The sequence below is a fragment of the Thamnophis elegans genome, chromosome 4, assembly GCF_009769535.1.
Source record: "Thamnophis elegans isolate rThaEle1 chromosome 4, rThaEle1.pri, whole genome shotgun sequence".
Classification (NCBI taxonomy): domain Eukaryota; kingdom Metazoa; phylum Chordata; class Lepidosauria; order Squamata; family Colubridae; genus Thamnophis; species Thamnophis elegans.
The window spans coordinates 131,504,177-131,519,218 of record NC_045544.1 but is presented as its reverse complement, the minus strand read 5'-3'; the positions used below and the strand labels follow the sequence as shown (position 1 = coordinate 131,519,218).

Sequence of the window (15,042 nt, the reverse complement as noted above, 5' to 3'; positions counted from 1 at the left end):
TGTAATTTAGGGCATCAATGACCTACTTCTGAGCTAGTTCCGTCCACTGGTCAAGCCATTTGCAGGTGGGGATATCTCTCATGCATGCCTGCAGGGAAATCAAAAGGTCAGATGATCTGATTATGTCACATTAAAGCATTTCTTCAACTGAAAGTGAGCATTTCCGGAAAAGGGACAATTGGGGTTTTGTATTCACACACTCCAGGAACTGGAAAATGACACCCATTTTCTCTCTCTTTTTTTTTTCTCCTGCTGGCAGCCTTAAACAATTCAAAGAGTCCTCACGTAACGCCCATTCATTCTGAGACTGTTCAAAATTACAACTGCGTCGGAGGGACTGATGACCTGTGCCCAAAGTTAGAATTGTTACAGCGCACACACACACACACACCGGTCATGTAATTGCGATTTGGGCACTGGGCAACCCGTCTGCACTTAACGGTGGGTTGCTGAGTGCCCTGCGATCATGTGTGATCACACGTGTGCCATTTGCCCTGCCTGGTCATAGGACTCCCTCTGGGGGTCTTGGGAGCTGGCTGAAAGTGGAGGGAATTTCAGGAGGGGCATTTTCCACACCCAGCCTCTTTGAGAGCAAAAGCACAGCCTGACAGATGTTCTGCAACAGGGTTTGTGCTATCAAAGAGGGGGTCCCTGGAGGATTTTACTCTGTTAGTCGCTGACTATAGGGGGTAGTGCTCATCCCTGTTTCAAGGGCCAATGAGACAGCACTGTCTAAAGATGTTTCCATGGTCATGTGGCCAGGGTGATGTTGCAGAGCACTGTTATCTTCCCACCAAACTAGAAGTACCTCTTTATCTACTCGCATTTACATGCTTTTCCATTGCATGCTAGGTGAGGATGGGAGAAGAGAAACTTGGATCATGAAAGTCCGAGCTTCTTCTGCAGTTCCCTTCGGCACATGGAGGGGAGCTGCCTGAGCCACTTCTGCAGGCAGATATTTTGCTCCATCCGCGTAACGATACAAGCAGTTTCTGAATGACTGCAATAGGGACAGCTGGGATTGCAGTTGTTGAGCGAGATGATCACTTGAGCATCTCACTTCATGACTGCAATGATTTATGATCTAATTATTGAATTGTTGTCAGAGAGCACCAAGGACCCCTGAAGTGTTCTCCTAAGTTGAGGACTACCTTACGTAACCACTGAGCGTGGCTGCAGTCTATACTTGTCTATTCTCAGACCCCCAGAGACAGAAAATTACAGTTTCTCCCCCACTCTCTCTGTTTCTGTTTCTGTTTCTCTCTCTCTCTCTCTCTCTCTCTCACACACACACACACACACACACATTTTTGCTTAGTCATGCATACATAATAGCCATCTATTTCATCAAGAGGACATATTAATGACAGTTGAATTTTAAGATAGGAAGAATACACTGTGTTAGTATGGGAAAGTCTCATTTTTGAATGCTCTACTATATGAAAACAACACCCCAATCCATGTTTGTACATTCAGCATATGTATCAGGAAACAGTCCGGGCTAAATCCTTTTTCTTTATGTATATTTGTTTTACTTGCAAAGCATTTGTTTAAAACCTTAAAAATATTATCTCTTTCCTGATGTGTATAATCCACTCCATCACTTTATTCTGCTGTATATGTGGACTAGATTGTGAGCACCAACTCTCAATCAGATTAATGTAATATTTTCTTTTTTTATTTCCTATCATAAAAATGTTATACATCAGACTAAAACCCATCTTAAAAGACATCAATGCTATCTTAACTCTGATCTTTGCTGTGTATGCTTTGCTAAAACCAATGTACAAAAGGGCTACTTGAATTATCTACAAATTACATATTTTTGCAACCCTAATATCTTACTCATGTTTGTATACTCGTATCGTGACGTCCTTGCCATACCTCCATAATTTCCAGCAATGCTTCTGTGACCGTTTCCAGAGATGTCAGTGCAAATGTTTCTCTCTCATAGGAACCAGGAGAGAATGACCGGTCCCGATAGCTGGATCGGAATGCAATGACTGCTGCCGATTTCACTTTGCTAATTCCAAACAACAAGTAGAATTTGGGCAGTGAGAACTCCGTTAAGCTCAGCCTCAAAACCTGCTTCGTTTCCTCTGTTGAAAAAAAAAGAAGGAACAGACAAAGATTTTGATTTCAGATCCATCTTTGAAAATTGAAACGGTTCAATCTCCCACAATGAATGGATGGCTGCAAAAATGGATGGAGTTAGCAGAGATGGCCGAATTGACTGCTTTGTTTCTACTTGGAAACCAGTTCTGGACTTTGTGCTCGAGGTGGGGAAAAATTGAAACTTTGATTTTGGGCTTTTCTGATTAGGTAGATTTGTTATTTTAGAAATGGCTAATTTACAATATTATGTAAAAGTAACAAGTTGAGGTTTGATATTACTGTCTTATTCTACTGCACCAAAGGGAATTGGAAGTTGCCTTTTTCTTCTTTTTTCCTTTCTTTCCTACATTTCCTAACAGAGCCGAGGTGGCGCAGTGGTTAGGGTGCAGTACTGCAGGCCACTTCAGCTGACTGCTATCTGCAGTTCAGCGGTTCAAATCTCACCGGCTCAGGGTTGACTCTGCCTTCCATCCTTCCGAGGTGGGTAAAATGAGGACCCAGACTGTGGGGGCCATATGCTGACTCTGTAAACTGCTTAGAGAGGGCTGAAAGCCCTATGAAGTGATATATAAGTCTAACTGCTATTGCTATTGCTACATTTCTCCCTTCCCCTTTCCCTCCCCTTTCCCCACCTACTATTTGCTTTTGTATTTTTGTATTTGTGAGCTTAAATGGACTCTGGGAGATGATATAGGACAGGATGGCCTGGAGGAATGTCATCCATGGGGTTGTGATGGGTCGGACACGACTTCTCGACTAACAACAACAACAACAATCATAAACTAATAAAAAAAGAAAATTGAAACGCTAACGCAAACGTCTGGGAACTAGCTTATATTAATGTCTATTCATGAAAGTTAACCCAATGTTTTTAGACTCTCTATATAGATACAGTTCCGTTGGCCTTGGGAGTCACCCACCAGCCACTCCATCATTCAGACATGCAAGCCCACGATGCACAAGCAAGTTGCAAAGTTTGAATGACCACAAAGACATTTAGTGATTCTTGGCTTTATTGGTCTATTTTTTTATTGATCAACCTTAAATCACTCTCTTAACCTAAACTGCTTTTGCCTTCTAGACATTGGAAAAACTATGAAACCCAGTGCAATTAATTGGTCAATATATAACTGGAACAAGCAACCTACAAGTTATATGGATTTGAAACCAGTGGCAAATGCATTTTGCTTCTGAAACTTCTGTTTGATAGGCGGGGACATTTCCTTGTTTCTGCAAGAAGAATTCTGACATATTGAACAACATAAGGAAACAAAAAGCTTTTTGACACTGTGAACCATTTGGTAATCTGGATCACAAGAACATGATATGTTTATATTTTCTAGGCATACTAAAATGTGTGTGCGTGTGTGTGTGTGTGTCCGTGCACTTCTCAGGAAACAAATCTGAACAGGTGATTATTCCTCTGTATCACTAGATGCGTGGATTTGGCTAACCTGGAGATTTCATTTTTCAACTATAGCTTTAAGAAGATTTAAGAAAACAATTGCTACCAACCTGCCTTCCATTGAGGACCTGTATACTGCACAAGTCAAAAAGAGGGCCGTGAAAATATTTACAAACCCCTCACAACCCGGACATAAATTGTTTCAACTTCTACCCTCAAAACGACGCTATATTGTACTGCACACCAAGACAACTAGACACAAGGACAGTTTTTCCACGAATGCCATCGCTCTGCTAAACAAATAATTCCCACAACACTGTCAAACCATTCACTAAGGCTCCATTACTGTTAGTCTTCTCATCATATCCAGCTTGTATCCTTACGATTTATATTGATATTGTTTCCTGATTGCTTATTTGTACCCTATGACTATCATTAAGTGTTGTGCCTTATGATTCTTGATGAATGTATCTTCTCTTTTTATGGACACTTTTATGCACCAAAGACAAATTCCTTATGTGTTTAATCACACTTGGCCAATAAGAGAATTCTATTCTATTCTATTCTATTCTATTCTATTCTATCCTATTCTTACAAGTTCAGTTGTAGGAAAGCTAGCATTCCTATAACTAACATGTTAAATTTAATATGAAATCCAGCACTGCCAAGTCAGAGGAAGCTCCAAAGAAATTTTTAAAAAAATGTAATATGCATATACTTTACCCCTTGAGCCACACACAGAGGATATTATTCTAAGTATTGTCTTGTTCAACTTATTTTCCAACTTATTTTCCCACTTATTCTGTATATATTTAACTTAAAAGTGTGTGTGTGTGGGGGGGGGGACAAGAACATACAGGTAATCCCTGATTTACAATCACAATTGAGCCAAGAATTTCTATTGTTAAGCGAGATGTTTGTTAAGTGAATCATTGCATTTATTAAGTTAGTAACATGGTTGTTAAGTGAACCCGGCTTCCCCACTAACTTTGCTGGATAAGAAGGTCACAAAACGTGATCACATGACCTCAGGACACTGCAGTCGTCATAAATATGAGTCAGTTGTCAAGCGTCTGAATTTTGATCATGTAACCATAGGGATGCTGCAACGGTCATAAGTGTGAAAAATGTTCACAAGTCCTTTCCCCCCCAGTGCCATTGTAATTTTGAATGGTAATTAAATAAACTGTTGTAAATCGAGGACTACCTGTATATATCTAACCTATAGCCCAGAATCTTTAAAGAGATAAAAGCACTCTGATATTTCAACTCTGAGGAGGACTACACCTTTATTATGAAAGCAATTATTTGCACTGCTTTCGTAATGAAGTTGTATGTTCTAATTATATTTCTACAACCTCCTGTTTGGAAATGTTATGTACTTTTCAAGAAATGCTGTCTAGCTCTTTAGGAGACTTAACTTCTAAAGGAGGATTAGATGGGGAAATTTTAGAGGCTGCATTTTATTAAAATCGCTAGCAGCTGTGCCATTATTAGGTAATTAATAGGGCATCAAATCTTAGAAGTAAAAAATATGTGAGGTAAAGGTTTCCCTTGCACATATGTGCTAGTCGTTCCTGACTCTAGGGGGCGGTGTCCATCTCTGCTTCAAAGCCAAAAAGCCAGTGCTGTCCGAAGACGTCTCTGTGGTCATGTGGCCCGCATGACTCAACGCCAAAGGCGCACGGAACACAGTTACCTTCCCATCAAAGGTGGTTCCTATTTTTCTACTTGCATTTTTACGTGCTTTCAAACTGCTAGGTTGACAGAAGTTGGGACAAGTAACGGGAGCTCACTCTGTTATGTGGTGCTTGGGATTCGAACTGCCGAACTGCTGACCTTTCTGATCGACAAGCTCAGCATCTTAGCCACTGAGCATCCAAAAATATGAGAAGTTAGCAAAAAATACACCCCAGTTATGCTGACTACCTGTATAGGAAATCTATCATAAAAACTTTCTGAGAGATGGGGCAAGTTATTATTTTATTTTGTCCTCAAAATTTCCTTCTATAGAGATGAAATGGTAGGACAGAGAGGCAAGGAAAGCTAAGCAACCTTGTCAAAGAGTCACAGAGGCTTGTCATAATATAATACAATACAATAGCAGAGTTGGAAGGGACCTGGGAGGTCTTCTAGTCCAACCCCCTGTCTAGACAGGAAACCCTATACTGTTCCAGACAAATGGTTATCCAACATCTTCTTAAAGACTTCCAGTGTTGGGGCATTCCCAACTTCTGGAGGCAAGCCATTTCCACTGATTAATTGTTCTAACTGTCAGGAAATTTCTCCTCAGTTCTAAGTTGCTTCTCTCCTTGATTAGTTTCCACCCATTGCTTCTTGTCCTATCCTCAGGTGCTTTGGAGAATAGCTGGACTCCTTCTTCTTTGTGGCAACCCCTGAGATATTGGAACACTGCTATCATGTTTCCCCTAGTCCTTCTTTTCATTAAACAAGACATACCCAGTTCCTGCAACAGTTCTTCGTATGTTTTAGTCTCCAGTCCCCTAATCACCTTTGTTGCTCTTCTCTGCACTCTTTCTAGAGTCTCCACATCTTTTTTTATATCGTAGCAACCAAAACTGGATGCAGTATTCCAAGTGTGGCCTTACCAAGGCCTTATAAAGTGGTATTAACACTTCTTGATTCTATCCCTCTGTTAATTCAGCCTAGAACTATGCTGGCTTTTTTGGCAGCTGCTGCTGCACCCGGCTGGCTCATATTTAAATGGTTGTCCACTAGGACTCCAAGATCCCTCTCACAGTTACTACTATTGAGCAAGGTACCACATATACTGTACCTGTGCATTTTGTTTTTCTTGCCTAAATGTAGAACCTACTCTTTTCACCATTGGATTTCATTTTATTAGATAGTGCCCAATGTTCAAGTTTGTCAAGATCCTTCTGTATCTTTAGCCTGTCTTCTGGAGTGTTGGCTATTCCTGCCAGCTTGGTGTCATCTGCAAATTTGATGAGTTCTCCATTTATTCCCTCATCCAAATCATTGCTGAAAATTTTGAAGAATACTGGGCCCATAGATCCTGTTACACTGAAGATTGAGTGCCACCTGCCTACACCCTATTGTCTTCCTGATGTTTTACATTCAATAGCTGCGTTCACATGACACATCAATGATTAATCATAGTTTACTGGATATTTATTTCTAATCTAACTTTCTCTGTTTGCTGGGTTCACCTAATACTCCGTCTATAAATCTTTGGTTCAGTATGTGGTTCAGTTTGGTTCGCAGTCGGTTCTGGATGATCTCATCCCATTCATTGGCATGAAAAGGGCGTGCCTCCCGGAGTTGCGGTGTAAGTTGTGGGGCCATATAAATCTATTTAATAAACAAAATAAATGTTCCTATAAATCATGTCAGTCATTAAGCAGGTCACCACATGGCTGGTCACTCAATTCTATGACCTTATTTGCAGGTCATTAAGCGAATGCAATGGTTGTTACGTGAACACACTGTACCCAATGAGGGGTGGAGGGTTCTTTTTGGAAGTAAACACCAATGCAGGAGTCCTTTTACTATCCCAGACAAATTACTACCCTATCTTTTCTTGAAATCCTCCAGTGATGGAGTATCCACAACTCTGAAGAACAAGCGGTTCCACTGATTAATCTTTCTCGTTGTCAGGAAATTCCTCCTTATTTCCAGGTTGGATTCTCCCTTTGAGGAGCTTCCACCCAAGTTGCTTCTTGTCCTGCCCTCAGGTGCTTTGAAGGAGAAATCGACACCCTTTCCTCTGTGACAGTCCTTCAAGGTATCATGTCTCCCCCTAATCCTTCTCTTTGATAGGCCTAGTTGATTGCCGGCTGCCTGCAATTTGGCAGTTTGAATGTCACCAGGCTCAGGATTGACTCAGCCTTCCATCCTTCTGAGGTCTGGAAATGAGGACCCAGATTGTTGCGGGCCATAGGTTGATTCTGTAAGTCGCTTAGAGAGGGCTGTAAAAGCATGGGAAGTGGTATATAAGTCTAGGTCCTGTTGCTATTGCCAGTTCCCTGGTAATTCCGTCACTTGATTTCAGCAGTAAAATCTCAGGTTAACAAAAAGCTGCGTAAAGGACATATGGTGTCCTTGTGCATCTCAATGTGTGAGGGTAATATTTTCCCCTATGTTAAATAATGCTTACTTGGCCCTTCCACAAAATGAGATTAAAAATTGATTAATTGCTTCACATTTTTTCCGCTACTGATCTCTGCGGCAACTGCACCACTGACTTAACCACAGGCACAAGCCCTTGTCTACCACTCTACGTTTAAATGTTGCGAACACGTTACATGTGTTCCTAATTTACAGCCATGCTAGGCTCTAAATTGTACTTGACAGTGCTAATTTGTAGAGTGGAGCCTGGATCGATCCTGCACTCTTTACAGCTTTGTTCGGGGATTTTAAAGATCCCATTAAAACTCTCTTCATACACTGAAATGATAAAAGCTTGGTTGAAAATGATTTGTGGCAAGATCACTAGAGGCACTGGATCTTAAATCATGACTGATGAATTTAAAAAGACATCTATGACATGTAACATCCCCCTCTCACGTGTAAGAAGTTATACCTCCTGGCTCAGCGGCTAATAAGGACTCCCAGTTTTAATTCATGGTCCTTTTGATGTCTTCACTTTATTTTAAGCAGGGCTAAAGTGAGGATAGAACTAACTTATTGTCTAAGTTTTAGCTTCAGTATCATTATGTCCCTAGTGCTGTTTTCACTATTCATGCTGAAGGGCCCCTGGTGCTCTCTGAGCTTGGTTGTTTTCTTGCAGACATTTCATTACCCAAACTAGGTTACAACATCAGCACTGAAGATGTTACCTAGTTGGGTAATGAAATGTTTGCAAGAAAACAACCAAGCTCAGAGGGCGCCAAGGATCCCTCATTTCAAATCTGAGCTAGAAACTTTCTCTCCTATCAGTACTATTAATTATTATCTGAATTTTTAAAGGAGCATTTTTATCTTTTTTATTCTATTATACATAACGCTCTTGAAATTCCCCTGGCTGGGGAATTCTAGGAGGAAGTCCTCCAGGCTTAAGGTTGCCAATGTTGGAGATCCCTGGCCTAAATTAATATTTTCCTACTGAAAAACTCTCATTCCACAATTCGTCACTAGGTGATTGTAGCTTAGTATAGATTCAAAGCTAAGGTATTTGTGGGTTTGGAGCAATGGAGGGTCTGTATGGGTTCATCCTATCCAATGAACACAGCCATACACCCCAGCAGCTTTGTTACACCATAAAGATTATCCTAGCGCTCCTTGTAATATTAGCATCATCCCCATTTTAAAGAAAATAAACTGCTAAGCACAAGGTCACCTTAGTTCTCTCGTTATTTTAATATTATACATGCAGACAAACTCACAACCATCTGAAAGGTAGAGTTAAGTTTAGGACTGGATACAGATTAAATATCTGTATCCTGGTTCACACCCAAAGCAGTAACAATAGCAATAGCACTTAGACTTATATACAACCTCACAGTGTTTACAGCCCTCTCTAAGCGGTTCACAGAGTCAGCCTCTTGCCCCCAACAACCTGGGTCCTCCTTTTACCTACCTCGGAAGGATGGAAGGCTGAGTCAACCTTGAGTCTGGTGAGATTTGAACTGCCAAAGTGCTGGCAGCTGGTGATCAGCCTGCAATACTGTCCTCTAATCACTGCACCACCACGCCGTAGCTAAAGTAAATTACTATGCTTTATCTCCACTTGATTTGAATTGGAAATAAATACAGGTAGTCCTTGACTTACGGACCACAATTGAGCCCAACATTTTTGCTGCTCAGCGACACATTTGTTAAATGAGTTTTGCCCCATTGTATGTCCTTTCTTGCCACACTTGTTAAGTGAATTCAATGCAGTTGTTAACAGTAACCCGATTGCTAACTGAATCTGGCTTCCCTGTTGATTCTGCTTGTCAGAAAGTGGCAAAAGGGGACCGCATGACCTCGGGACACAGCAACGCTCATAAATATGAACCAGTTGCCAAGCCTCTGGATTTTGATCGCATGATCATGGGGATGCTTCAAAAGTCATAACTATGAAAAATGGTGATAAGTCCATTTTTCTATGCCATTGAATGGCTACTAAACACGTTTAAAGAGACCGCCTGCTGCCAATTGCCTCCCAAAGACCCGTCAGATCTCACAGGGTCGGCCTCCTTCGGGTTCCGTCCACCAGCCAATGCCATCTGGCTACTACCCGGGGGAGGGCCCTCTCTGTAGCAGCTCCAACCCTTTGGAATGAACTCCTCGTGGAGATTCGGACCCTCACCTCTCTCCAGGCCTTCCGGAAAACCGTTAAAACCTGGCTGTGCCGGCAGGCCTGGGGTTGATGAGTTCCCCTCCCCTCTCGACTGGTATGGCTGTGTGACTTTTGTGTATTTTAATTATGTGTACTGTTGTTTATGTTCCCTCTCCCCCCTGAGTTGTTCGCCGCCCTGAGTCCCTCCTGGAGAAGGGCAGCATACAAATAAACCAAATACAATACAATACAATACAATACAATACAATAAATCAAGGACTACCTGTACAATTAATTTTATCAGGATCCAACGTGCATGTTCCATTCCTAAATTATGATAAAGTAGGATAAATTTGTGATTTCTTGAACAAGGCACCATGGCTTGGATGGTACATCCATATATGTAAGTATAACAAGTGGATGAGTTGGATTCCAACCAGGTCAATGGCTGGAGCTCTGGTAGTCATTATGGCCAACAAAGAGAAATGAAACAAGGGAGAAAATGAACCAAAAGGGGCAATGGACCATTAGAGTTGAACAATTAGGTACGGCTAATCTGGATTAGCCTTCTGAAGATTAGTATTAGGTATTAGAATTTCAATTTCCAGGTCTCTTAATACATGAAGAAGACATCAAATTGAGGAAAGCTGAGCTACCTGTTCAAAGCAAAATACCCTTTAGTTACATCATCAAAAAAGTCATCAAAAAAGCACAACAAAGAATGTTCTTTCTGGGCCAACTCAGGAAGCTCAAACTGCCCAATGAGCTGCTGATTCAGTTCTACAGAGGAATTATTGAGTCTGTCATCTGCTCCTCTATAACTGTCTGGTTTGGTTCTGCAACCCAACAAGACAGACACAGACTTCGAGGGATAATTAGAACTGCAGAAAAAACAATGGCTACCAACCTGCCTTCCATTGAGGACCTGTACACTGCACGAGTCAAAAAGAGGGCTGTGAAAATATTTACAGACCCCTCACAACCTGGACACAAATTGTTTCAACTCCTACTCTCAAAACGACACTATAGGACACTGCACACCAGAACTACTAGACACAAAGACAGTTTTCTGCCAAATGCCATCACTCTGTTAAACAACTAATTCCCACAACACTGCCACATTATATACTAAAACTGTATTACTATTATTCTTCTCATCCTTCCTAGTATCTCTCTCTCCCTACATGACTATAACCTTGTTCCTTGTAACTTTATGATTTATATTGTTTTATTTAGTTTCCTAGTACCGTGTTTCCCCGAAAATAAGACATGGTCTTTTTTTCCTTTGATGCCAGAAATAAGCGCTTGACCTTATTTTCTGGGAGGTCTTATTATTTTTGAGGTGCAGGAGGCAGTGAGCATTGTCGCCTCATGGCTGCTGTTGTTTTGCACTATTTTCGGGGAGGCTTATTTTCAGGGGAGGGCTTATTTTCAGGGGAGGGCTTATTTTAGTGCATGCGTTCAAAAACCCGATTGGGCTTATTATCCGGGGAGGTCTTATTTTCAGGGAAACAGGGTATGATTTGATTGCTTATTTAGTATCCTATGACTGTCATATCTTGTGATTCTTTTTTAATAATATTTTTTTTATTTTTTATTTTTCAAAACAAACACAACATCCTTCTTTACATGTTGTACATCAGTTGGTTACATGTTGTACATCAGTTGGTTACAACTTTCGTGCATCTCTTCCACAGTCAACAAACATAATTCATATTAACTCAAATATTTTAACTCAAATATTTATACATTACCATCATCATATCTCTGTTTTCATTTGGCTATAATTGTTTAAATGTCCTTCATCATAAAATAGATTTAATACATAACCACATACTGGCCTTTCATTTACTATTTCTAAAATCCTCCACTAACACTGAATCCTTATGTCCTATTCTAGCTAAACATCCATAATATTTAATAACAAAGTTTTCTAATCCTCCTTTCCAAATCACTGTTGGGAATTTACATCCAGTTTCCTCATGTTATACCCATATCTATATATGCGTTGTTATCCTTATCCCTCCTTCATTTAACTATATCATGTATTATAACATTTCCCCCCCTTATAATCAAAACTTTAACTGTATCTAACTTAGTTCTTTTTTTAATTAACCTTTATATATAATACAAAGAGATTTCTAATCTTCCTTTCATGGGTACCATTCAATATTCATATCCAATTATACTCATCATAACACTACACATCGTATATATTAGTAACATTATCAATTATTTATTTAAACTATATCTATTGTCAATAAATTTCACTAAGTTTAACTAGTTTTAAATTATACTCTTCCATCTATCAACCTGTATCTTTCCAATAGCAAAACAGTCTCATATCTTCTGCCATTTGTGGTGTCAGTCCTCTAATCATCTCCTTGATCAACTTTGTATGGACTCCTCTTAGCAACTCCTTGCTTATAAGATCTCTTATGTAATCTTGATGCCCTCTTTCTGTTTCCTTAGTCAGCTTATCTTTGATTGTCAGCAGTATTATCAATGCTATTGCTAATCAAATTTCTCTTTAAATCCATAGATTCTTTGGTTTTTTTCTTCTTCTGTATCTTGCCCTCTGGGATAAATTTCCCCTCCATTTAATTCCTCTTTCAGTATTCCACTCTTTCCATTTTCAAAGACAAACCAATCACCATAAATATCAGCAAATTTAATTTCTTTATATTCATTTTCCACTTTGATTTTTTGGGGTTTTAACCACCATGTTTTCCATTTGATAAACATCCTCAACTTCTTCATCATATTTTGCTGTTATATGCTCTAAGTCTTCCAGCTTCTCCTCTACCCTCTCGTATGTATTTGATAATTTCTGTATTTCTGAGAATATCTTTTGCAAACCTAAGGTTTCTTTCTGCTGTTGAAATTGTGCCATTATCTCCAGCTAACAAACACAGCTGCTCTAGCTTGGAAGGTTAATAAGATTAAACATAGATTCACAATAACGTTTTGTTTTCATTTTTCTCTGGTTAAAGATATACTTCAAAGGGACATCTGTATGCTTTCCTTCTTATCACTCTCTATAACCAAGCAGTGAGACCTTGTAGTGCCAAGCCAAAATAATCAGTGAGAAAAATAAGAGTGTTTCATTTCCAATACACAAACCTTCCAGCCTCCGAGTAGCAGTGTTATTGTTGCAAATTTCCTTGTTTCTTTTTGTATCTTTTTTGTATTTCAAGTTAAAAGAAAGAGTCCGATTTTTGAATGAGTTCGGAGAACCCACAGTAATGAAAGAGGAAGTCCATAGGTTACAGAGAATAATAAAAGAAAAAAAAAGAAGAAAACTTAATCCATTCGTTTTAAAAGGCTTGCATAAATTCCATCCATGAAGATAGCATTTAAAAAGTAAGATAACCCACTGTCCAAAATCATTCCAAATTTAATTCCGCCACTTGAGTCTTCTGTTCTCCAATTTAAATTAATTTTAAGTTTTTTATAGACACTCTTTTTAAAACGGTAAAAGTTCCTCACCAGCTGGAAACACTTTCTCTTTCCGTATCCTTTTGTTTTGGAGCCGCCCCAACTTCGTCAGCCTTGGCTGGATTTTTTGTCGCCAGCTTGAAGAACTTCTGTTTGCGATGTCCCTGAGGTCAGCAAGACGTATTCTTCCTGTTCACTGTCTCTGCGGGACGTTTTAGGTCTGATTGGACCACCCAATGGCAAAAGCATCGGCTGCGGTCTCGGAGCATCGAGACCGCATGTCCATATCGTCATGACGTTGGCTCCTCCTCCCTATGTTGTGATTCTTGATGAATTTATTTTTTATGTACACTGAGAGCCAATGCACTGAAAAAAATTCCTTGTGTGTCCAATTACACTTGGCCAATAAAGAATTCTATTAGCAATAGCACTTAGACTTATATACCACTTAACAGTGCTTTTACAGCCCTTTCTAAGTGGTTTACAGAGTCAGCATATTCTGGGTCCTCATTTTATCGACCTCGGAAAGATGGAAGGATGAGTCAACCTTGACTTATTACTTAAGTTAGTAAATCTAAAAGGTCCAGTATTGGGGAATAATTCTGGGAACGGACCTTCCCACAGAGCTATGGGGAAGTGTGCTAACCACTGAAATCTACCTTGAGTCCCATCAGACAAAAGGAGATGGATCTTACTGTAGGTTTACAAATAAATCTTAAATAAAGACTTACCACTGAAGTGAAGTTGTGAACAAGTGCACAGAGAATGAATGATGTTGATGACCAGGCCGTGGGTGGAAGCTCTGAGAGAAAGAGGACCAGTGGCCACCAACAGAGTAACAACGTGGAAGAGGTAGGGGAGATGTGCGGCCACATCGAGGGAATTGTTAAAAGACAGCATCAGCATATAACGGGCTAGAATGGCAATGTCATCCCACATGAGGTGCTGCTCTAACGTAGCCGTTGGAGAGAGACACGTCTTGTCAATTATCTTGCACATCCGTCCAATTACCTGGAAGGGAACAACCAGTCACGTTGAGTTAGGAGGTGTGTGCTTTAGACACCAGAACAAAAAGTTGGTTTTAGGAACATGAGGATCCTAAGTAAGTGTCTCTAATCAAGGAAGAAATGAGGTGGAAGTATCAATCTAGTATTTAGTATTTAGTATTTATTTGTCTTGTATGCCGCCCACTCCCGAAGGGCTCCGGGCAGCTCACAACAGACAAGGGAAGGGGGAAGACTAGACAAAGACAACACTTTAAAAACAAAACCGCAACATTCACAATTTCCGCGGGGCTGGATGTTTCACAGGCCCCCCAGCCAGCTGGAGCAGCCAGGACTTGGTGGCTTTGCGGAAAGCCGGGAGGGTCGTAAGGGTCCGGATCTCGACAGGGAGATCATTCCAGAGGGCTGGAGCTGCAACAGAGAAGGCTCTCCCCCGGGGGGTCGCCAGCCGACATTGGCTGGCGGATGGAATCCGGAGGAGACCTAACCTGTGATATCTGATCACAGATCAGTGTGAGATCTATCTAATCTAAGATAGGTGTGATGAACTCAAGGCCCACGGGCCGGATCCGGGCCACAGAGTGCTTAGATCAGGCCCGCGGGGCTGCCATGGAAACAGTGAAGGACCGTCCCACAGTGCCTCCGCCAACGAAAAGAGAGCTCGGGGGGAAGTATGTGCAGCCCTCCCAGCTCCGTTTTTGCTGGCAGAGGGCTGTAAAAGGCCATTGTGGCCAAAAACGGATATCAAGCTCGTCATATACCCCTGGCCACATCCCACCCTGGCCCCCCTGAGGTCAAACACAAACCTGATATGGCCCTCAATGAAATCGAGTTTG

General features: G+C 40.8%; 1 protein-coding gene across 1 annotated transcript in view; it reads right to left on the bottom strand.

The window, feature by feature from the left end:
* NF1 (neurofibromin 1) overlaps positions 1 to 15,042 on the bottom strand; it is a 261,133-nt gene that overhangs the window by 35,034 nt on the left and 211,057 nt on the right. Inside the window, 3 exon segments of the mRNA XM_032217021.1 lie at positions 27 to 88; positions 1,885 to 2,099; positions 13,934 to 14,213. Coding sequence (XP_032072912.1) covers positions 27 to 88; positions 1,885 to 2,099; positions 13,934 to 14,213 — 557 coding nt within the window.